At 39.3% G+C, this 25,129-nt stretch overlaps 3 protein-coding genes across 6 annotated transcripts in view; 2 read left to right on the plus strand and 1 right to left on the minus strand.

The window, feature by feature from the left end:
* The window catches only part of armc9 (armadillo repeat containing 9), a 53,228-nt gene extending 52,834 nt beyond the window's left edge, over nucleotides 1-394 (minus strand). Inside the window, exon 1 of one of the 2 annotated variants that reach the window (XM_077202549.1) lies at nucleotides 204-394. The gene's annotated coding sequence lies outside the window, so the exon portion shown is untranslated. The remainder of the gene's footprint in view (nucleotides 1-203) is intronic. The other variant, XM_077202552.1, reaches the window with a different exon arrangement.
* A 377-nt stretch (nucleotides 395-771) lies between these two features.
* Nucleotides 772-10,968, plus strand: polr2h (RNA polymerase II, I and III subunit H). Its single transcript, XM_077202436.1, has 6 exons — nucleotides 772-912; nucleotides 1,076-1,175; nucleotides 2,053-2,136; nucleotides 9,413-9,506; nucleotides 10,128-10,211; nucleotides 10,340-10,968. The coding sequence occupies exons 2-6, from the start codon at nucleotides 1,103-1,105 to the stop codon at nucleotides 10,455-10,457; spliced, it is 453 nt and encodes a 150-aa protein (XP_077058551.1). The 5' UTR covers nucleotides 772-912; nucleotides 1,076-1,102; the 3' UTR covers nucleotides 10,458-10,968.
* Nucleotides 10,969-11,768: 800 nt separating this feature from the next.
* On the plus strand, nucleotides 11,769-24,757 carry mfsd8l1 (major facilitator superfamily domain containing 8-like 1). 3 transcript variants are annotated; one of them, XR_013194747.1, is made up of 12 exons: nucleotides 11,769-12,188; nucleotides 13,277-13,462; nucleotides 13,540-13,602; nucleotides 13,688-13,807; nucleotides 14,677-14,756; nucleotides 14,831-15,113; nucleotides 16,590-16,663; nucleotides 18,305-18,518; nucleotides 18,640-18,712; nucleotides 20,417-20,547; nucleotides 20,638-20,723; nucleotides 24,322-24,757. XR_013194747.1 is itself a non-coding variant. In XM_077202448.1 (12 exons), exons 1-11 carry the CDS (start codon nucleotides 12,113-12,115, stop codon nucleotides 20,716-20,718), a joined length of 1,431 nt encoding a protein of 476 aa, XP_077058563.1. In that variant the 5' UTR covers nucleotides 11,769-12,112; the 3' UTR covers nucleotides 20,719-20,723; nucleotides 24,322-24,757. The 3 variants fall into 3 exon arrangements, 2 of the variants coding, with proteins under 2 accessions (XP_077058563.1, XP_077058572.1); XM_077202448.1 differs by having other exon boundaries at nucleotides 18,590-18,712; XM_077202457.1 differs by having other exon boundaries at nucleotides 14,864-15,113; nucleotides 18,590-18,712.
* The last annotated feature ends 372 nt before the right edge of the window (nucleotides 24,758-25,129 follow it).

Genomic DNA, 25,129 nt, shown 5'->3' on the forward strand with positions numbered 1-25,129 from the left:
GAGAAATGTTTACCTATCTTCAGTCCAATGCAAAACAAACGCAGAATAAACCGACTTATTTATGCTGCTGAAAACACTACACATATTTTTAGGTATATAATAATGAGCAGAATACACATATGTAACGTAAGTTATAACCCATACAGATAAGTTAGCTAGCTTGTTTGATAGCCTGTTTACTGTCTGAGTATAACCGAACTCACCTTATTAAGAATATTTTAATGTTCAACCGTCGCTCAACATATCTGATTTGTTTTATGTCAAAACTGTCGAGAAATATATACTATAAAAGATGATTTCCGCGGGATAAACAGAAGCTGTTTGGCTAACTACGGCGGTAACCATGAGGAAGACGCTTTCTCCTAACCATAACAACAGCAACGAAAATACAGTTGCCGGAAATCAGTGTCATACATTTTTTGTAGTTTTGCTTGTGATAAAATTAAGTCTTTTGTATTTTAATCGATGATCCCTTTGGCTTGAGAGTATTTTTTTTTTCTTCCAATAAATGAATATGACTAGTTTGTTTCTTTGGGAATTGAATCTTTATAATCAACAATGGCATGCTTTTTTAGAATTATTTTATGTCGTGGAAGCCTTCTTTTCAATTTATGTAAAACAATATTTTTTACTACGACTGTGTAATTTACTACTACGGTGGGACATTTATATTTTAGAGCAAAGTAAAATATATATTTATATTAATTATATTTATATATATTTAATCGTAGTAAACTAGTAAATTCGCGGCATGAACCGGATGCAGTAGTAAGTCACGTGGCCGGAGGTGAAGCACGTTGTTTCGCGGCATGTTTCATATTTGTGTTGAATGAGAAGAGAGTTGTTTATTTATACAGTTGCTCTCTCACATTTTTAACTGGAACGGTATCACGCACACTATATCTGGAAAAAAGTATGTCATAGTTGCAGAAAAGCGTTGATTTAAAACGCTATGTATAATATAATTGATACTAACGAGAGTGTTAGTACGAGGCTTTATGAAACCTCAACATGTAATTCATTCATATTTTATAGTCACGTGTTAAATATTGCTCTCCTTGTTTTGTTTGACCAGGATAATACATCGCCAGTTTGAGGACAGATGGCTGGGATTCTGTTTGAGGACATATTTGATGTGAAGGATATTGATCCTGATGGGAAAAAGTTTGACAGAGGTGAGAATATGAATTTAATGTTTACTACTTTAAGAAATACTATTTTCTTTCGTCCCACCATATAATTTATTTATAATAACCTAGTATTTACTTTACACTGGTGGCCAAAAGTTTGGAATGAGTTTTTATCAATCCAATGTATCCTTATTGAGTAATATTTCACAATATTACTGTTTTCACTATATATTTGAGCAAATAAATGATGCCTTGGTGAGCAGAAGATGCTTTTTAAAAAAAAATTAAAAAATCTGAATTATTCCAAGCTTTTGACAGTGAGTGTAAAATTAAAAAAAATCCATTAATAAATTAAAATGACTATTTTAGTTTATGTGTTAATGTAAACACTCTCTTATGTAAATGCTACAGTAATAATTGATACTGAGCATTCAACATTAAAACTAAAAGTTTAAAATTAAGTACAACTAAATAACAAAAAATGTAACCTTTTACTTAATATTTATTTGAATGTTAATGCTACTTTAATAATGGATATTGGGAAGACGACAACTAAATAAAAACATAGCATGCTCTATAATACTGCTATATCATATAATACTGTTATATCCACTACAAAAGACCTTCCATGCCAGAACAATATTTGGTTACACTTTATTTCGATGGTCTAAGACACTCTACTGACTATAAGTAACGTTTGGAAATACATGTCCGCTAACTCTCATTAGAGTATTAGTAGACTACTTGCACTATTAACCCAAACCTAATACTCTACTAATACGCAAATGACTGCTAATTGACATTTAGTTGCAAAGTTCCTGAAGAATGTCTAAAGTACTTTTAAATCAAACTCAATGTTGTCCAAATACACCAGCAACCTATGACATCAAAATATTAAAAAAATGTGTTTTGTTGTTATTAGTATCTCGTCTTCACTGTGAAAGTGAGTCTTTCAAAATGGACCTGATCCTTGATGTGAACATCCAGATTTATCCTGTCGATCTCGGTAAGTCATTGATGTTCAGTTGTCATTTCAATATTATATATATATTTAGGGGTGTAACGTACACAAACATGATAATTCGATACATACCTCAGTATTGAAGTCACGGTTTGGTACGGGTTCGGTACAGCGGGGGTGTGGGGAGAAAACTAATCACAAAATTGCTTCTTTTTTTATTTATTTTTATTAAACTATGTGTCTCTGTGTTTAATTAAATTCTATTATAATTAATTTTCTATAAGATTTTTTTTTTTTTTTTTTGCTAATGCTGTAAACTATATAGGGAGCCCTTAATTACACATTACAATAATGTTAAAGTTTACAATTAACAACAGAGCCCTAATTAATAATACAGTTGCTATTTAATTTTAGGTCTAATAAACACTCAAATAAAAAAAGGTACTTTAAATTGCACATAAGGCAGGTTTTGCATTAACTTCTAAATATATTTATAAAGTTAATTTTTGACACCAATTGTTTTTTGGAAATATAATCATTTTCACAGTGGCTGTCATAACTCACACATCTCAGAAAGCGCACAAGTATTGACTTCTCTTTCAAGTTTTGTGCTTGGACAAATTTACACACAAATGATGTCAACATGCCCATCTTGGTGAGTATCCTAGCAGACATGAAGTGAACAGTCGAGAAAGACAACGCGTGTGTAACGGTATGAGTGTACTGGATCCGTGCATCAGGTCATAAAGCTGTCATATTATGCCCCTTTTCACATGACTTATTATAAATCTAGTGTCCCCAAAATGTGTCTGTGTCGTTTCAGCTCAAAATACCCCCAGATCATTTATTATAGCTTGTCAAATGTGCCCCTTTTTGGGTGTGAGGAGAATCATGCCGTTTGTGTACGTGTCCCTTTAAATGCAAATGAGCTGCTCCTCCGCCCGATCAGAAGAGAGCCGATCCTGTACACGAGCTTCAGATACAATAACAAAACACACGAATAATCTTAATCTGATAAATAACCAGTAGCGAGTGCAGCTTTACGGAGAGACTCAGGAAAAGGTTCAACTTTTAGACGCACCTGGACGTTTCTGAATGGTTAGTGGATATATATTTATATAGTTGTTGTGGAGTTACACTGAATCATCTCATCAACTTGCATGTGCCGTCATGTTTAACTTTTACAAAAGTTGACACAGTTCCCTGAGGTCTAAATAAGACAACTGTGACATTTTTTGGTCAGTTTTTAGTGTTCAGTGCTCGTCTGTGCAGCAACGACAGATCAGTTTGCATGCTTTGCTTTGGAAACATGCAGATTAAAGTGCCCCATTATGCTATTTTAAAGTTTTCTAATGTTGTTGTGGAGTCTCCTACAACATGTTTACATGCATCAAAGGTAAAAAAAAGAAAAACTGTTAAAATTCCTCATAATATACATTTGCACATCATCAGATTTTCAATGATTCTCAAACGACTCGTCAGATGATTTAATCCCTCTAAATCCCTCCTTTCCGTGAGCGACTCTGCTCTGATTGGCCAGACAGCTCAGTCTGTTGTAATTCGCCAGACAGCTCAGTCTGTTGTCATTGGCCAGACCGCTCAGTCTGTTGTGATTGGCCAGACAGCTCAGTCTGTTGTGATTGGCCAGACAGCTCAGTCTGTTGTGATTGGCCAGACAGCTCAGTCTGTTGTGATTGGCCAGACAGCCAGACAGCTCAGTCTGTTGTGATTGGCCAGACAGCTCAGTCTGTTGTGATTGGCCAGACAGCTCAGTCTGTTGTAATTCGCCAGACAGCTCAGTCTGTTGTCATTGGCCAGACCGCTCAGTCTGTTGTGATTGGCCAGACAGCTCAGTCTGTTGTAATTCCCCAGACAGCTCAGTCTGTTGTAATTGGCCAGACAGCTCAGTCTGTTGTGATTGGCCAGACAGCTCAGTCTGTTGTCATTGGCCAGACCGCTCAGTCTGTTGTCATTGGCCAGACAGCTCAGTCTGTTGTGATTCGCCAGACAGCTCAGTCTGTTGTGATTGGCCAGACAGCTCAGTCTGTTGTGATTGGCCAGACAGCTCAGTCTGTTGTGATTGGCCAGACTGGCCAGACAGCTCAGTCTGTTGTGATTGGCCAGACTGGCCAGACAGCTCAGTCTGTTGTGATTGGCCAGACTGGCCAGACAGCTCAGTCTGTTGTGATTGGCCAGACAGCTCAGTCTGTTGTGATTGGCCAGACAGCTCAGTCTGTTGTAATTCGCCAGACAGCTCAGTCTGTTGTCATTGGCCAGACAGCTCAGTCTGTTGTCATTGGCCAGACAGCTCAGTCTGTTGTGATTGGCCAGACAGCTCAGTCTGTTGTGATTGGCCAGACAGTCTGTTGTGATTGGCCAGACAGCTCAGTCTGTTGTGATTGGCCAGACAGGTCAGTCTGTTGTGATTGGCCAGACAGGTCAGTCTGTTGTCATTGGCCAGACAGCTCAGTCTGTTGTCATTGGCCAGACAGCTCAGTCTGTTGTCATTGGCCAGACAGCTCAGTCTGTTGTCATTGGCCAGACAGCTCAGTCTGTTGTGATTGGCCAGACAGCTCAGTCTGTTGTGATTGGCCAGACAGCTCAGTCTGTTGTGATTGGCCAGACAGCTCAGTCTGTTGTGATTGGCCAGACAGCTCAGTCTGTTGTGATTGGCCAGACAGCTCAGTCTGTTGTGATTGGCCAGACAGCTCAGTCTGTTGTGATTGGCCAGACAGCTCAGTCTGTTGTGATTGGCCAGACAGCTCAGTCTGTTGTGATTGGCCAGACAGCTCAGTCTGTTGTGATTGGCCAGACAGCTCAGTCTGTTGTGATTGGCCAGACAGCTCAGTCTGTTGTGATTGGCCAGACAGCTCAGTCTGTTGTGATTGGCCAGACAGCTCAGTCTGTTGTGATTGGCCAGACAGCTCAGTCTGTGGTCATTGGCCAGACAGCTCAGTCTGTGGTCATTGGCCAGACAGCTCAGTCTGTGGTCATTGGCCAGACAGCTCAGTCTGTGGTCATTGGCCAGACAGCTCAGTCTGTGGTCATTGGCCAGACAGCTCAGTCTGTGGTCATTGGCCAGACAGCTCAGTCTGTGGTCATTGGCCAGACAGCTCAGTCTGTGGTCATTGGCCAGACAGCTCAGTCTGTGGTCATTGGCCAGACAGCTCAGTCTGTTGTCATTGGCCAGACAGCTCAGTCTGTTGTCATTGGCCAGACAGCTCAGTCTGTTGTCATTGGCCAGACCGCTCAGTCTGTTGTCATTGGCCAGACCGCTCAGTCTGTTGTGATTCGCCAGAAAGCTCAGTCTGTTGTGATTGGACAGACAGCTCAGTCTGTTGTCATTGGACAGACAGCTCAGTCTGTTGTGATTGGACAGACAGCTCAGTCTGTTGTGATTGGACAGACAGCTCAGGCTGTTGTCATTGGACAGACAGCTCAGGCTGTTGTCATTGGACAGACAGCTCAGGCTGTTGTCATTGGACAGACAGCTCAGGCTGTTGTCATTGGACAGACAGCTCAGGCTGTTGTCATTGGACAGACAGCTCAGGCTGTTGTGATTCGCCAGAAAGCTCAGGCTGTTGTGATTGGACAGACAGCTCAGTCTGTTGTGATTGGACAGACAGCTCAGTCTGTTGTCATTGGACAGACAGCTCAGTCTGTTGTCATAGGACAGACAGCTCAGTCTGTTGTCATTGGACAGACAGCTCAGTCTGTTGTCATTGGACAGACAGCTCAGTCTGTTGTCATTGGCCAGACAGCTCAGTCTGTTGTCATTGGACAGACAGCTCAGTCTGTTGTCATTGGACAGACAGCTCAGTCTGTTGTCATTGGACAGACAGCTCAGTCTGTTGTCATTGGACAGACAGCTCAGTCTGTTGTCATTGGACAGACCGCTCAGTCTGTTGTCATTGGCCAGACAGCTCAGTAGGGCTGGGCGATAAATCGATAACGATAATTATCGCGATATGATTTTTCTCGATAAAATGATATCAAGAGTTCGATAAATGTTCGATAATGTTTATGCGCCAAAAGCGGAACGAAACTCATTTGAACCGCGCGCCACACGGAGCATTTATCCGCTCGGCTCAAAGTCCAAACAGCAGCACAGCGCGAGCTCACGAGAGCAGACGCGTTTACTCTGATCGGTCTCTGTCTCGAGATCCAGTGAGAAGCGTTTGAATTCAGCGAAGAACACAAATGTCTCAGTGATTTAAACCAGTTGAAAGGCAGATGAAACGGCGCGGACAAACAGGAGAAACACTGTGTGAAATGATACAGTCAGAATCTGAATTGATACTGAATCGATTTACCATGGATTTACTGTAACTTTAGCCTGTAATAACTGCACCATGAAATGTAGGATACACATATTGAATTGCATTATATTACGAATGTAGACAATGTATTAAATGACTAATGGAATATAATTACAGTATTTAATAATCTATTTAGGCTACTGTTTTTCATACAAATACCATGGAAACCATAAAGTTACACTTTGCCATGATAGTGATGTGCTATAGGCTATGCCTGGTTTTATCTGTGGTTATCATGATCTAAATGCATGATACTGGATGACCAATGGTTAATTTTAATAAAACTCAAACAGTCCACAAAAATGTAACCTGTTTTTGTTAATGAACATAAATTTACATAGTATTAGCTTGAGTTAGGATGTAGATTTACTGTCAACTCACTGTCAAATATGCATTTTGAGACAAAACATGTAATATTAATATTGCAGCCTGCACTGCAAACTGTGCTGAAGATACATCCCATCAAAGTTTGGCAACACAAACCTGTTTCAAGACTTGAAACAATATCCCCCATTAGCACATGCAGAAACTAAGAAATATATTTTTCTATTCAAATATTTATTTTCTTAAGGAAAAACGACAAATGTTTGAATGTTCTACCTCAGATTTGTGTAATGTTCACCTGCTCGGTAAGTGTTTGTCATGATATGTTCTCACAATAAAGAGTAGTTTAAAACCACAATTAACGCTCTGGTTTCTACAACTTTCCCTTAGGAGCGAAAATCGGCCTTTAAATTTGAAAGAAACAAAGATTTGACATTTATCGTGATAATTATCGATATCGACTGATATAAAAAAAATATCGTGATAATTTTTTTTGGCCATATCGCCCAGCCAGACAGCTCAGTCTGTTGTGATTGGCCAGACAGCTCAGTCTGTTGTCATTGGCCAGACAGCTCAGTCTGTTGTGTTTGGCCAGACAGCTCAGTCTGTTGTCATTGGCCAGACCGCTCAGTCTGTTGTGATTGGCCAGACAGCTCAGTCTGTTGTGATTGGCCAGACAGCTCAGTCTGTTGTGATTGGCCAGACAGCTCAGTCTGTTGTGATTGGCCAGACAGCTCAGTCTGTTGTGATTGGCCAGACAGCTCAGTCTGTTGTGATTGGCCAGACAGCTCAGTCTGTTGTGATTGGCCAGACAGCTCAGTCTGTTGTGATTGGCCAGACAGCTCAGTCTGTTGTGATTGGCCAGACAGCTCAGTCTGTTGTGTTTGGCCAGACAGCTCAGTCTGTTGTGTTTGGCCAGACAGCTCAGTCTGTTGTGTTTGGCCAGACAGCTCAGTCTGTTGTGTTTGGCCAGATAGCTCAGTCTGTTGTCATTGGTTAACCGTCGAAAACAAAAACACCCATTGCCATAACAACGTCAGCTCTGCATGTCCTGAGGCTTCCTTCATCGTAAACTAATAGCGAACAATGACGTCGATTTTACCATATCAATGCGAGCGTGTGTCCGATGATGAAACACTGGAAGAATTAGTTATTCAACCTGAATCTCCATCGCAAGGCAGCTCGAGCAGGACTCAATGTTTCTCAAGTGATACACTATCCAGTTTGAGGAACATTATGGGATGTTGCAACTTTAATTCCTCACCATCAGCATTAACAAGTGCATGTCCATCAACAAACTGATTATTTTACTGGTACTTATTTATTTACAGAGTATTTTTCTAATATATTACGGTGAACACGTGGAAAGTATCAATAACAGTGCATGTATGCAATACATTAGCCGAGCTCTAACGTGAATGAGTGATGTAACATAAACGTTGATAAAACAAATCTTTCCTCAAAGTAGTGAGAACGACAGACAATCTGCATTAATACACAGTTTTAGGTAATAGTGAGCCACAGCTGATTAGCAGAAGTATTTCAGTAAGACAGTAACATGAGTTAGCCAGTTAGCAGGAGACTTACACAATACTAAGTATTTTGAACACCATCTTTCAAGAGTAAGCCGTTTGCGAATCCTGCATTGAAATCCAATATTTGAGAAGCAGGCGTCAGTAAAATAAATATAATTATTTAGGATTATACTGCTGAGATATCGTGTTGAAGATGAACTTTAACCACTGATTCTTCACATGCTCGTCCTTGGGTAGTGGAAAAAAACTGGCTTTACCTTCACATTGTAGAGCACAGCGTCTTCTGGACATGAGGTGGAAGTTTTCCCTGGTGTCTGCGTGTGCATTAAGTGGGCGGGCAATGTACTAATGTTTCGTCTTGACGTCAAAACGAAACGGCTTATGACTTGTTTGAAAAACGATGAATTTCATTGACACAGAGTCGACTCTTACTTTTGAAAGACAATAACTTTATATACGGTGCACTTTCAGATTTAAAACTTTGCAGGATGTTTTCATTCACTTAGAGCTGTTACACACTACATGAAAGGTAATTTTCAAAAATCCATAATAGGGGCCCTTTAAGGGGCAGTAATATTATAATAAGATCCTCTTCCTACGAAGAGGAGCAAAATCTGATCGGCTTATTTTTCACATGCTTGCAGAGAAAGGCTTACCAAAAGAATCTTCCTGGGTTTCACTTTTCATGTTTTCTGGGTTGGTAGATGCGCCGGGGACCCGATCATATAGCACTTAAACACGGAAAAAGTCAGATTTTCATGATATGTCACTTTTAAAGTGACAGTAGCCTAATATTCCTGCTGCGTGTTTTTAATAATAATCAAACAACAACAAAAGACCAGGAAATCACTTACAGCTCTTGATTGAATAGCTTTTGTAACTTGAATAAGGATTCATCTTTAATTTATACAGTTAAATTAATGTTATTTTACATCTGATCACTTTATTCAATTTCTGTACCTGAAAACTAATGTTGGACCTACCAGACAAAACCCGAAAAACACTTTATTTCATTTGTATCTTTGCTCTATTGTGTTAATTGGGGCTGTTGCCTGTGCCGTAGCGAAACCGTGACCGTAAAACAGTGATACAAACCGAACTGTGAGTAATTTGAACCGTTACATATATGTCCCCTTTTCTCAGGTGACAAGTTCAGATTGGTGATCGCCAGCACACTGTATGAGGACGGGACGCCGGATGACGGAGAATACAACCCTCAAGATGACAGACCGTCTAGGTAATCATGTGGTTATGATATCAAATATGAAACTAAAAAAATCACTAAAGCAACATTTATTGGTTATAAATGCAATATGAGAAGTGTATTTTACCCTGTTGTGACGTAAATCCCAGTGAAACGGCACACGAACAAGAACAAATGTGGGTGGGGCTTGATTGTGTCTGTGGGGAATTGATTGGATGGTTGTGGTTTGCTATTGGTGGATCTGATGTGATTGACAGGTTGCCCCGCCCTCGCGCCAGTAAACGCATCATCAGAGGCTTTGTTTACAGGTGGTGTTAAGATGCGTTTTAGTCAATCGGATCACAAGTAGACGAAGCTAAATACACGCCAACGGGGTCTGAAAGTTTTGAGCTTGTCCACTTTCCACCACTTCCCGAGGGAGTTGAACACACATTAGACCGGATTGGTTATTGTGTTAACGGTCATGTGGTCGAATGTGTTCAAACAGCCACTAAAGATCATCATCACTCCGTCTACTGATCTAATGCGTTAGCGCACTAGCCAGACTGGATTTAAACTTTGGCTTGAGACCGAAAGCTTGGATCACATTACTGCTACACACATTGAAAACAGTTATTTTAATGATAATATCTGGTGTTTATTGTTCCTTTGCAGGGCTGATCAGTTTGATTATGTCATGTATGGAAAGGTTTACAGGATCGAAGGCGACGAAACCTCAACAGAAGCCGCCACACGACTGTGAGTGCGTTTGAGCTTTTTGACATTCATGAATTTCAGTCGCTCTGCTCGAATGCTCGTTTTAATGGTAAATTACTCATTGTGAATGCAGTACATGAATATAAAGGTGTGTGAATGTGTGTGCACAGATCGGCGTACGTGTCTTACGGAGGCCTGCTGATGCGGCTTCAGGGAGATGCCAATAACCTGCATGGATTTGAGGTGGACTCCAGGGTTTATCTGCTGATGAAGAAACTTGCTTTCTGATGGGGTTCCCATCGCGTTCCCTGATCCGTGGGGATTCTCACTTTTCAGGACTGAGGAGACTTCTTTTTTTTTTACATGACTTTCTTTTGATGAGAAACTGATATTGCTGATAATATCTGGAAACTGTGGCCTGTGGGAAATTGCGTAAAAAAACATTTTGGTTATGTTCAAAACATTTGATGAACTGTTTTCCCATTCCATGTGTTGGCCAAACGTTTTAATCCAATCCCTATGGAATCACATTGAGATACATATAAGATTTTGTACCTTTGTTTTCTTTTAAACTGTTTATCAGTAAATGAGAAATTGCCTAAAACAAAAGTCTAAAGAACTGCATCCTGGGCCTTGAGAATTAAATGACGTCCCAACACAGATAGAAATGCAGTTTAATGCAATTTAAAGGAAATAAAAGCATCAGTGTGTGACACAGTTTGCACCGAGAGGCCCGTAATGGAAATCATAAGACAGATGTTTCAGTCAGATGAGGGGCTGAATAAAATATTTAACCCTTGGTTGTCTTTATACAGAGGTAAAAAAGAGAATTTCACATTAGAGTTCGAAATATTTTTTGAAAGGAGATACTTGATTAACATTGAATGTCAAAATACACTTTAAAACCCTTATTTGTTATTTTCTAGCAATAGACATTTAACAAATTAAACAATATTAAAATAAATTATTTATATATATATATATATAAAAACAAATAATTTTACTTTTTCTGTACTTTAATATATATACATATATGTATGCAAATTATATTATATTTTGATTTTAAAATATATATTTAGATATGTAAAATTATTTAAGTGTAATAGTATATTACATTTTAAAATAGTGTATGTGTGTATGTATATATATATATATATATATATAAAAATCATAAATTTTACTTTTTAAAATAATAAAATTGTATAAATATAAATAATGAAATAATATATATATATATATATATATATATATATATATATATATATATATATATCTACATGTATATTATATATTATTATTTAATTTATTAAATGTTTGTTGCTAGAAAATAACAAAGAATGTGAATTGATAGTAGTTTTTTGGCATTAAAAGATTATTTCAAATTAATTTCAGTGCCATACATTGAATATCAGTTTAACAGATTTTAAAAAGACTTTTATTGAAGGAGTACGGACATTTTTGTGTTCAAAACCCCCCTTTTTTTCATGCCATGATTATGTTTATAATATTTTAATATTTTTAAAAAGGTGAGATTCGGGCTGTTAATTGTGTGGGCGTACTTTTCTAGATAATTTAGCAGTAGGTCGAATTTACAATACCAACCGGAAGTGACGCAAGAGATGTTCGTAAGGTGCATCAGTTGCTGCGGCTACTACTGTTATTAAATCACTGCGTTCGAATAATGCACGGTAGTGATTTCATCATAACTGACATGCGATGTTCTGCTGAATTATGAGAGTAAGTTAGTGTTAACTCTCTGATTTACATTACAGCGACGCTCAGCCCTGTGTGGTTGATCTTCAGTCCTGAAGTGTGCTCTTCCCTAGTATGCAGTATGCAGGGAGCTGAAGTAATTGGTCGCAGTGTCCTGATCATTACGTGCTGCGATGATAAAATGGGTCAAATTCGCTGCGATAAGTTATAAATCGTGTTAAGAGGCTAAAATGGACTATAGACGCAAGAGGAGACTGACCTTCTTCACTATAGGACTGATCTTCTTACTGAGCGGCATCGAGTACGGTAAGTTCACAGACAAGTGTTAACGTGACAATTACAGTAATGCTAATATCAGTACTTTCTTTAAACTAATTCTGTTTTGATGGTATCAGACGATATTACCACAGTAGAACAGAACAAGTGTCATTCATATTTAGATATTCTTCAAGCCACTGGTACTCCACACTAGCATGACATTACTATGGTAACTTACACGTCAACATATTGATAAAGTATCATGTCGTGTCGTGGTGCTTTTTTGTGTGTAATGTTACCTTTTTTGGATTCCTTATATCAAAATAAATGTATACATATAAATATAGCAAATAATGTTGTTAAATGTTTCAGATGTCATATGAAAATATGAATAACGTTATGATTTACAACACCACAGAATGTTGAATCTTGGGTCGATTTGAATTAATTTCGTTTTTATTTCGTTTTACAACATAATGTTGAACTGACATTTTAGTGGATTTGGATTTTAAGTACAGAACATTTAGCATTAATTTAACATAATATTAACATATACTTGTTAAGGTAATGGGAATTTAACATAATATTATACTTGTTAAGTTAATGGGACTCCAAAGTACCATAGGTTACCTTGGTAAACATTAAAATATTCATATTGCTATGGTAAAAAGAAAAAAAAAGTTCTTTGTCATTAGCTTATTTTATGGGGATTCCTTATATAAATGTAAAATAAATAAATAGGCCTAATGTTGCTAAATGTTTCAGTTGTCAGGGAAATTCTTAATAATGTAAATCACCCTTCTTCTTGACTCAATATGATAACAATGATACTGTCACATTCATCACAAACGTATAACGTGATGTTGCTAATAACCGTGACTGAATTGTTACTTGTTTCTAATACACTTGTTTCTTGTATAAGAGACATTTTCTGACATTCCTGTCTCAGAATCTCTCTTTGTGTTCAGAGATTCTTCAGATTTTTCATAATAGTGAGTCACAAGTTTCTCCATATATATATATATATATATTGACAAACTTGCATTAATTACTAAGCTAACTATCTATAAAGATAATAATTAAAATATCATATGAGATGTACCAGTGATATTGACATGCAGATGTTTTAATTCCAGCTGTGATTTTGCCCACGATATGGCGGTATCTGCAGACGCTGGATGCGGCGCCGTACTTCCTCGGCCTCAGCCTATCAGCGTTCAGCTTCAGCGGGCTCCTCGCCGGGCCTCTGTTCGGCCTCTGGTCCGACCGCACACTCGGCACCAAGAAGATCATCCTGTTCGCCAATGTCTTTGAGATTGTTGGTAAGCCTGTACCTAATGGAGACTGCGCTTGCAACATCAGTGGCTTGTGGGTAACCTCTCTTTCTGTCTGTCTATAGGTAATTTCTTGTATTTTATGGGATACTCCAAATGGTTATTGCTCGGCAGTCGTCTAGTTGCAGGTGAAGTTTCAATCTAATTTGTTTAAGTGTGTGTGTGTGTGTGTGTGTGGTGCTTTAGTGGTCGAACTGGTTTGTGCTGTTCTAGGTATCGGCACTGGTGCTGGATCCTCTATCTTTGGCTTCTTGACCCGAAACACGGCCCCCGAGGACCGCTCGACCGTGTTCGCTGCGGTCATGGCCTGCCGTCAGGCTGGGCTTCTCATTGGTACGTGCAAAACAACCATTAGACCAAACCCCAATGCCATCCAAGATATCCATCTGTCTTTCCTCAGTGGAAGAGAAATTAAGTTTTTTGAGGAAAACATTTCTGGATTTTTCTTCGAATAATAGACTTCAGTGACAACCAGCGTTTTGAAGTCCAAATCAATGCAGTTTCTTTATCAGGATCCATAGTATCCTGGATCCGTGAAATAACTGGCCTTTAAAAATAAAAATCTGCCTAACTCTATGGGAATTTAACAAAGGGGTGTCCTGACTTATGCAACGTGTATTTTAAGGAACAACATTTATTTATTTACGATACATTATTCATTCACAAAAGAAAATTGGTTTCCTTAAAGGTTGGATCGTTCCTAATTGTTTTAATTAAGGCATTTAATTATCAATTTCCGAATAAATTTTTTTTTTTTTTTTTTTTTGTCAACTTTAGCATGGGTGTATTCACTTATGCTAAGCACTGTATGTATGTGTATATATACATATACGTTCACATACATACATAATTAATTTCTTAAATAAAAAATAAATAAATTGTGCTGGGCAACGATTAAATAAACGAGAAAAATAAATAATTTTCATATACAAAATTGTTCAAAAGTTTAGGGTCAGTAAGATTTTTTTTTTTTTAGTGCTGGGCAACGATTAATCGCATCCAAAATAAAAGTTTGTGTTTACATTATATATGTGTGTGTACTGTGTATAATTATTTTGAATATATACATACACACATATGCATGTATATACTATACTTATATAAAAATGTATATGAAAATGATAAATTTTTCTCGTAATGACAGCACAGTCTGGTGTTAATAATGTTTTCCGAATGCTGACTTTTCCCCGTTTGTCTTCTAGGTCCTGCGTTCAATATCTTTCTCCGACTCTGCGACTTCCAGGTCGGGCCTTTCACTGTGAACAAGTACACGTCCCCAGGGGTGAGAGGCCGAAGCGTCCCGGTCTGAGCGCGTTTGCAGACACTCTCACCCAGATGATCTGTTGTGTTTTTCAGCTCTTCATGTGTCTGCTGTGGATCCTCCTTCAGTTCGTAGTCCTGTTCATGTACTGGGACTTCAGTCCTCCAGACGGCAGGCGTCAGAGGAACGAAGAGGTGCGGGAAGAGGAGGAGGAGTGCAAGCCTTTGGTTGGGCCCAGTGAGCTCACCGGGTCGTACGGGACGGTCACCATTGTCCAGTCCAGAGTCTCTTCAGTGGCCAATGGAGAAGTGGCTCATGTTTCCCCTCCACCGGAGGACGTCAGCTCCAGTCCCTTCAAGAACTTCAGTGCCAGCAGAGGTGAACGCAAAAATACATACTCTCAAAATCTGAAAAATAACATTAATTCGAACAAGTTAATTAGTTTGTCTGTTCTAAAGTCGTCATGAAACAGAGGCTGCACTAGGCTTTTCTTCCCTATTGTGACGTAGCCTGGCTAACGTCAGACCCAGTCTCATTGAGACGTGGGTCTGGGAACCACATGTTGAGGCGTGGTTTACGAATGCCCAGAGCCGTTTATTGGGTGCTACGAATGTCTATCAAATGCGCTTGTATGTAGCTCATAGACAATCGTTTCAATTATACCAAATGACGTATGTAGAGCGACAGAAATTAGACGAGGAAGAAGCGACTATTGCCGTTTGTGCTGCATCGAAAGGTAACTTCGCGTCTGCTGCCATGTTGGATCCATCGGTATAAACAAACTGCTTCGGTGTGTCGCATAGACGTCGTCATCGTCTTGCTGCTCCCTCCCCGTTCTGTGATTGGTCCCCTCGCTGAGGTGAAAATCTGGTCCATGGAATCCAGACTGCCTAGCGGCGTGAATAAAATCGCGCTGCGCGCAAGGCAGCATGGGGAAACCCAGGCTAATTGTGATGTATATCTGAGTGAAACGGCACATGAACAAGAACAAATGTGGGCGGGGCTTGATTTTGTCTGTGGGGCATTGATTGGATGGTTATGGTTTGCTATTGGTGGATCTCATATGATTGACAGGTTGCCCCGCCCTCGTCATCAGAGAAGAGATGCTGCAAGAGGGAGGGGAAGTTATTCTGATTCGAGATTATTAGGAACATGAATTAAAAAAATAACGATGTGCACCGATAAATCATTTATAATAAATACTGCAATATTCCATTAAAAAACAAGAAATGTTCATTTTGATTTCTTATGACCTTTAAGTTTCGTGTCCTATCAAATATTAAACATTCTGTAATGGAGTAATTTGTTTAATTGGAATTGGAATTGATTTGGATTTGAATTTAATTTGAATTTAAATTTCATTTGCCACACATTCTAGAAAATGTTTAATTGGAATTTGAACCAATTTGAATTGATTTGATTTGGAATTTGCTCCACAATTTTTTTATTTAAATTTAAATCCATTATAATTTGCTTTGAGCTGAAATTGATCTAAATTTGATTTGGAATGGGGATGTGTTCACAGGATTTAAATTCAAACGAGTGGAATTTATTGAATTGTTACTGTCTTATATATTTAAATTTAAATATATAAGACAGTAACAATTCAATAAATTCCACTCGTTTCAATTTAAATCCTCAATTTAAAGATGTGTGTTTGGTGCTGTAGAAAAACACACTAAATGATCAGATAAGTTTGAATCTCGCTTAATATAAATTGAATGTGAATATGTGAAACCTAGTTTGACATTTTAGTGTTTACTAACTGTATAATAAAATCAGGCCATTGTACTGTACATTTGTGTATGTGAATCAGCAGGTTTAATATACATTTGTGTGTTTCATCACTTTCAGAGTTCCTCAGAGAGGAGGTGGTTGTGCTGTTGGCAGCTCAGTTTATCACACTGTTTAATCAGACCGCTCTGGAGGTGAACACACACACACACACACACACACACACACACACACACACACACACACACACACACACACCTGCAGTTGTAGGTTTGGCAAAAGTCTGAATTTAACAATTGACACTTTCAATTTCACGTGAATTTAGATTGAGTTGGCCACACTCAAACGTTGAATTTGAATTGAATTTACCACATACTTCACAGAATGATGAATTGGACTTTGAATTGATTTCGATTTGAATTTACCACACACTTCATAGAATATTGAATTTGAAATGATTTGGATTTTAAATGATTTTAACTGGAATTTGAATTGAATTTGCCACACACTTTACAATGTTGAATTTGAATTGATTTGGAATTCAATTTATTTGAATTAATTTGCCACACATTCCACAAAATGTGTGATTTGTTTGTTTTTTTACACTTGCCACCAGCTCCACAGAATGTTGAACTGAAATTAGAATGGATTTGGATTTGGATTTGAATTGTAAATGTAACTGAATTGAAATCACGGCATACCCACAGGATTTTGAATTGAAATGACACTAAATGGAATTTATTTGATTATAATTTATAATTAACTGCAACAGCTAATCTATAATGAAAATCATCAACATTATCGATTTAGTCACGTCTGCCGACAATGAACGGAAAAACTTCTGCCACCAGTTGCATCAAATTACAGCACTTGATGACCATTTCTATGGACAAAATGCATAGGTGTGTAATCCAAGCCGCCCAAAACATGACATTTATTCAGTTTAAGCTTCAAGCTAATGCAAAAGCATAATGTTTGAAGCGGTAAGCGCTTTGGGTCTTTAATGTGTGATATGTTTCCTCAGCTCAATATTTGCATTGTACGGTAATATCCTTATCAGTAAATGTTACAAATTCATGCGAGTATTTCCATTTAGCATGAAGGCTCGTCAAACTGCGTTAAACTTCAGACTTCACCGAATCAGCGCCGGCGCACGCATGCGTGTCAAACACACTTTACACAGGGAAGACAATTAATATGCAGCGCAAAAATATTAATTTTGCTGTTGTTGGAGTTTAAATTTAGGTTTAAAGTCTACATGTAATTCAAGTATTTTATGAGAGTTTTAACTATAAAGGGATAACTGTGTGCAAATGAATATAAAAGACGTTTCTAAAATGTACAGGATAAAGAAATGAGTCCAGTGTCCAGAGTAAATGTGTGTGTTCCCGCAGAACACTCCTCGAATCTGTTAGTTTGTGTTTTTTTCTTTTTTATCATCTTAATTTTTAATGTAGCGTTTTAAACTTTTCTTTTTGTTTTATAACTCATATAATGTATAGCATATATATACGTAGATATATTAACTATATAAGTTTTCATAGCATTCAGTTGGCACGTTTGTTTGAAGGACAGCATTGGGCAGGATGTGTGTTTTGTCAAAAAAAAAAAAGGCTTTTTATCCAATTAATCAAAGTAATAATCGGCAAACTAATCAATTATCAGAATAATCGTTAGTTGCAGCCAATACATATAAATGAAATGGTTGAGATTTAAAACTGACAATTTTTTCTTCCTTAAAATCATATTTCAATTCCAATTCAGCATCCATTTTGTGGCCTCATTTCAAAATCAGTATTTTATGTCTGTTTGTAAGTGTAACACTGTCCCTGCAGACTATGGTGACTCCTCTGACGCAGGAGTTCTTTAACTTCGGCGAGCTGGAAAACAGCATCATGTACTGTGTCTGTGGCGTGGAGGTGATCGCTGGGTTCGTGTTCGTGCGCTGGCTGAGCAAGCGTGTGGCGGAGCGAGTAGTGCTGGCCGTCGGCCTCATCCTCTGCAACATCTCCTGCGTCTGGTGCCTGATCTTCCTGGCCAATCCTCAGGGTAAGGAGGAGGAGCACGCCGGCTCGGTGCTGGGGGATCCCACACGGCTCACACACCTTTCTTTGCTTTAGGGGGATTTGCCTGGCAGCTGGCGGAGTTCATCATTGGTGTTTTACTTCAGGTCCTAGGCCTTCCTTTTGTGGCGGTTGCCCAGGTGTCGCTCTTCTCCAAAATTACATCACAGAAGACGCAAGGTCAGTTAGTAGTAAAGCAAAACGCATTACATTGCATTGAATTCTGAAATGATCACTATTAGTGGCTTTTTTTGAAGGGGTGGTTGATTATGATTTCACTTTTTTAACTTTAGTTAGTGTGTGATGTTTGAGCATAAACAACATCTGCAAAGTTACGACGCTCAATTGACCTATGGCTAAGCCACGCCCCCAAATGCGATAAGCCAATCACAGTGTGCATAGCTATCCCATACACTCGGACATTCTCTGCTTCCTCGTCCATTGAAATGCATTGCAGTTAGTCAGGTTTCATTCGTTTTTATATTTTTTTTCTTGTCCTTTTAAGTTTAAAATGGTCAAACGGTGTGTATGGAGTACATGCAACTCTGACACTAGGTATCCCGAGAGACTGGGCGACGGTGTGTATTTTTTTACCCTTTCCCAAGCCACATCTCAACCGAGATAAGTGTCTGGATTAAGTTATGCGGTAGACCACAACACCAACTAAACGTGGATATATTAAACAAGGATGTCTACATCTGTTCTAAGATAAGTCAACAACTTATTTGAACGTTATCTTTTACATCTCTAAGGTAACGTTAGCCTAACATTAGAAAACGTTAACGTTAGCTTCTAGCTGCGTTGTAGCCTACATCATGTCACTTCGCTTCATTAGCGTATCTGTAAATAACCGAGATAACAAATGTTAGCAGTGTTGTGCTGAATGATTCATGTAAATACTGTTGCACCAAACTAATGGAGAGGTACTCTTGGTAAAGATGGTAAAAAGGCTTGTCCTGGAAACGTATGCAACTTAGACCTGTACATATTTATTTTGATCATGAACCATTAGTTACATACACAATATTTTAAACAACTTTCTACCAAAATATATATCTATATAATCTTTCTGTCTCCAAAAATCATCAATTGCCTCCTGTGAAATGTCTCCTGCTGTGACAGCTGCCATAGCGCCTGTCAACGAATGTTGACTGTTTGTCCGAGTGAGTGGAGGGGGCGTGGCTTAGCCACAGGTCAATTTAAAGCAAAGGGAGATATTTACTTTTACAGAAGTACAGAAATTTTAAGGACTACAACAAACGGCTGGTAGGTACTACACAAGCTTCCTCCTGGGTTAGTGACATCACTAATCCTAAAATGTACATAAACTCCGCCCCCAAAACACGATTTATAGATTATCATGACAGAATATGCTAATCAAGATGGTGAACTCCATATCAGATGCATAAATTCATCAACTAACCATTCAGGAATGTCCTGTTGCTTCTACATGTCGTCACTTCTTCTTGAGTCTCTCCATCTTTGTCCGACTTTGTCCAGTGTGTGTCTGTGTGAGGTAATCGGAGCTGCTAACACACACACACACACACACACACACACACACAGGCCCCTTGTGCCGGGAGCAGCAGCTCATTTACATTTGGGACACTCACAAAAACAGCGCGTTTTTGCTCACCCTCAAAAAGTGACAATTTGAACATCTGAAATATCTGTGGGGTATTTTGAGCTAATACTTCACATACACACTCACTTCACAGGACATCAGAGACTTATTTTACATCTTGTGAAAATGGCATTATATCACCCCTTTAAACTTTTAGGCAAGGCTTTGTCAAGCAAAGCTCATCTAGACAAACTTTTCTAGTTTTTCTGGTTCTCTAATCACTGTTTGCTTAGACGAAGGCCTTGTTTTTTTGTTCTCAGGATTCAGTCAGGGGATCCGTCGCTCTGTCGGAGGACTGGCCACCATCCTCGGTCCTCTCTGGGCCGGCGGTCTGACCTCTAACCTTTATGTGATGATGGGGGTGATGATGGGTCTGCTTGTCCTGCTTACCGTGAGTCTTGTTTGAAGCATCTAGTGCACAGGTTGAAGACATTCAAACAGCTCTGTGGTTAAACTATATCTCCTTGTGAATGATTGACAGATCATGATGGTGGTGTCATATGAGCGTCTGGTGGAGCCTGTAACGGTGGACAGTGCGACAGGCGCTGAATCTGAAGACTGACACAGGTACTCCACACCTTCAGCTTTCTACCGCCCGCGTCTCGCATTTTTTTAGATGCAAAGACACGTTGTGTGAGTGACCCCAAAATGGGAGAAAAAAAACAAAGGTCCGTCTAGCGCATGTTTCCATGATTTCCATTACACGAGAGTAGGTGTTAAAACTTCATGCGGATTTTTACTCGGCTTTTGCCAAGAGAAGCACCAACTAAGACGTAGCTTTACCGTAACCTATGCTTCTCCATCCATTTACGCTTCTTTCCATATGGTGATGTGAATCTCCTTCTGTCTGGTGTTAATGGCTGCAGGGTATTGCGCGTCAGCACACACACCGGCTGCAACCACAGTGCGGTCCCCCCAGTGGATCAGCATGACAACCCTCTGGATTGAGCAGAGTAGGGGACATCTCCAGGGTCTTCAAGTGGGCACCTTCCATCCTCAGTGTTTCGTCAACTAGCCCATGACACCTCAAGAGGGCTCGACAGAACACCCCCCTCCGTCCCCCACTCAACTTAGCCCAGCTTACTGACCTTTACCTCCCTCCTGCTGCTGAGGTTGCTCCTTCCTAGTTGTTCACATATGACCTAACCACTATCTCTCCCAATCTCTCCACAACCCGACCAAACGCGGCAACCTGTTTGACTAAGGCTGTCGAGCCCCACTGCGGACGTTAAAGCGGTCAGTGGCAACGGTTCCGTATGGCATACTACCGCAAAACACAATATCTGTCCAAACACCAATCCTCATTAACGCAAAATACACAGGAACGTAATAACTGTAATTACTATGCAAACTATACAAATAAATCAACAGACTCTTCGAGTTTTTCAAGAATTCTTCGAAACTTCTTCGAAGCATGACGGCCTGTACACAGCCAGCCAGAATATCTCCGTCTCAACCACAGCCAGTTGCTGCTCCTCTCTGCTGCTTCAGATAAGTTCTTTACTGTGCGACGCAACTCTTGGCCACTGAATCCGACGTCTCTGAGGAACCGGGGTGTAGAGTGTGCCACAAATCCTCAACAACCCACTTCCACTGGATAAACCTGGACTCTCCATCCTCGCTGTTCTGCTTCAGTGGCCAGATGAGCATACCGCAGTTTCTTCCTCTCATATGCCTCATCTACTGCATCCTCCCATGGCACTGTTAACTCTATCAGTTGAACAATGCGTGCTGATCCAGACCACAAAACAATATCTGGCCGTAGGTTAGTGGTGGCAATCTCAGGTGGAAAAATAAGCCGTTGATCAAGATCAGCCAGCATCTTCCAGTCCCTAGCAGCTTCCAGTTGTCCTGGGCGAGAATTGGTGTTAGCACCTTTTCTTGGTGGTTGCTCGCCTGGGCGGAGGAATATTGTCTTCTGCGTGTAATGTTTTGCTAGAACAGGCGGCAACTTATTGGTCATGTTACGCTTGTCTTCCAATACTAAAGCCAAACATCGCAGTACTTGGTCATGTCGCCAAAGAAACCGACCTTGGCTAAGAGCCACCTTACATCCTGTCAAAATGTGCCTTAATGTGGCAGGTGATGAACACAAAGGACAAGAGGGATCCTCTCCTACCCAGCGGTTTAGGTTCTGTGGTGATGGGAGAACATCATATGTTGACCTGATAAGGAAACTGATCCTACTCTCTTCCATTGACCAAAGGTCTTGCCAGCACATCTTGCGTTGTTCCACACTCTCCCATCTCATCCACTCTCCCTGCTTGGCCCGGGAAATGGCCTTTATACACCTCATCCTCATCCATAGAAAATAATAGAAACGCAGTGCAGTTAAAAGCAAAAACACGTTCTGTGGAAATGGTCTCTTGCTGTTTCTCCTGTTTTGTTTTAGCCGGGAGTATGAAGGCACAGCCCACTTCTAGAAAGGGGGAGGGGAGCAGGAGCTAATTTGCATTTAAAGATATATCCACGAAAACAGTGTGTTTTTGCTTCCACCCAAAAATGACAGGGACACCTGAGACTTATATTACATCTTGTAACACTTACTCACATGAATTAATCATGTTTTTCATCGGGTTTCATGTTATGATGTAATTCAGTATTTCTCGCCTCACCCTAATTTTATATAGAAACATTTTCCCTTTCATGTCAAAAATGATCAAGATATAGATTTTAAAATGACAGATTTATCACAAAGGAAATGTAAGGTCTAATTGAGCATATTGCACAGTGGGGCATTGTATGTATTTCTTTAAAATTAAAATGTATTCATTGACTTCACATCTCTTCTAAAAGCAACATGTTTTTTTAATTAGTTGATTAAAATTAATTTTGATATTAAAAGAGTTGAAATTATTGAAAATAACCCCTGATTTAGTAGTTTGGCAAAATGTTTATTATTTTGAAGGGGGAGAAAATTATATATTAACATATAAAAAAAAAAAAAAAATTAATCCGGATTTTTAATCGCCTTTTAAATTTTTAATCGCATTATAATCCGGAGCGCCTTATGTATGGATCAATTGGTTAATAGGAAAAATTGGTTAATAACGCTCCGCGTTATTTAATTCGCCCGCGAACTCGCGCTCGTGTCCATCTTATGCCCGCTCTGTCACACGGCCAGTTCAACCTCGTATAAATCAGCCTATGTGTGTAAGTCACATGCCCGCTCACGAGCGCTCACTCTTACTAACAGACATACGAACAGACACACTGTCCTCCCCGACGCTGCTCGCGCGTCACAGAATGTTCATAAGGCGTTCCCCGTTCACAGTAACCGGGTCGTCTCATTCAAAACAGCCAGCTGTTGCTGTCAGCGAGCCGCCGCACATGAATACTCGTATGAGTCAGGCTGCGAATGTAAGTTACGTGCCCGCCCCAGCGCGCTCACGCTTACTAATAAACGCCTCGCCTCCGACGCCGCGCACTCGCTACATTCCCTTTAGCACATCTAGTGGATGCATAATGCAAACCCAGTCAAACGTTTGACTGCAGTATCTTATGCGCCTTATAATCCGGTGCGCCCTATATACAGTTAATGTTCTAAAATAGGTCATTCATTGAAGGTGCGCCTTATAGTGCGGTGCACCTTATAGTGCGGAAAATACGGTAATTTAATTTTTAATTTAAATTACTTAATGTTGATTTAGTGTAGCATTAAATTTAAACTTCAAAGTGATATAAAGTTCTTTTTTTGAAACCAACATGAATACAAAGAGTGCCTTTCAATTAATTTGCTACACTTTTTTTGTGGCATGGACAACTCTAAATAGTTTTAGAATTGTTAATGAATATGGCTATGTTAAAATATTTGGTTTTGATTATTGCTGCTGCTGCAGAGCAAGTATGGACTTGCTACTGGTAATAGATACGCAGACACTCTGCTGTGAACATGTAAGACATGCTGCTGATGCATAAATATACATAAATCCTGTATCAGATCTAGGCAGGTGGAGCTGGGGAGGTGGAGGGGTTCACAGGAGCTCTGATACTGCAGGACTAACTTACAGCAAACACTGAACCAGACTATTTACATGTTCAGCCAGCGATTTCATTGGCTGCAGGATCAGCAGAGGCCAATCAGCTTGTGCCATGCGGGAATTATGTTATTGCTTCGAGATCCATCAGCCTTAAATTAATAAATAAATGATTTATTTGTTTCTAGGTTTGTGCCGTTGTTGGAGAGCAAGCTGTTTACTGAAACACTGAACTCCAATAAACCTTTTGGAAGTGGTCTAGGGTTGATTCACTAACATGTGATTCACCGGTGACGACCGAAGAGAATCTGCATTTACTGCAGGAGGAGAGGGGTAAGAACAAAACCACTGAAGGAAACGAGGAGGGTCTTCATCTCTGCTCTGCTGAGGTTTGATCAAAGCAAAGACTCTTTTGATAAATCTAAATTTCTACTATATTTCCTATGGAAATTGCAGTAGATCAAATGTTTTATGATTGAGAACGAACAGGCCACATTCCGAGGGAAAATCCGTTTATGTGCGTCATGATGTTTTTATAGTAATAAAGAGATTATTGCATTAAGTTTAGGGCAATATATTTTGGTGCTGCTGATTGATAATTGAATAAAAGATATAATATTATTACTAATGCGTTTTTGAAATGATGAACTTCACAAGGGTCATTTTTAGAAAGCTTCAGGATTTATTTCTGATGTATTCATTTCCTTTTTTCCCCATTTGATAAGACTTCTGCTACTTTCAAAAGTCATATTTTACCACCTCAGGCCTGAAGTACCATAATATATGTAGATTATAATTGAATAAAAAATAATAACCCCATTACATTTCTTTCTCAAACATATTTTGTAAACCCTGTTACATCTGAAATGTTTTGGGGTTGAATGTTACAGGATTGAATATTAGAATATTTATCATTTAGGTATAATTTTTCTTATACCAAGAATAATATTTGTTTCTAAAATTAATCAAACAAGATGACTTGATCTTTACAAAACC

The sequence above is a fragment of the Siphateles boraxobius genome, unplaced genomic scaffold (genome assembly GCF_051911475.1).
Source record: "Siphateles boraxobius isolate OS27281-9 unplaced genomic scaffold, OSU_SipBor_1 118, whole genome shotgun sequence".
NCBI lineage: Eukaryota > Metazoa > Chordata > Actinopteri > Cypriniformes > Leuciscidae > Siphateles > Siphateles boraxobius.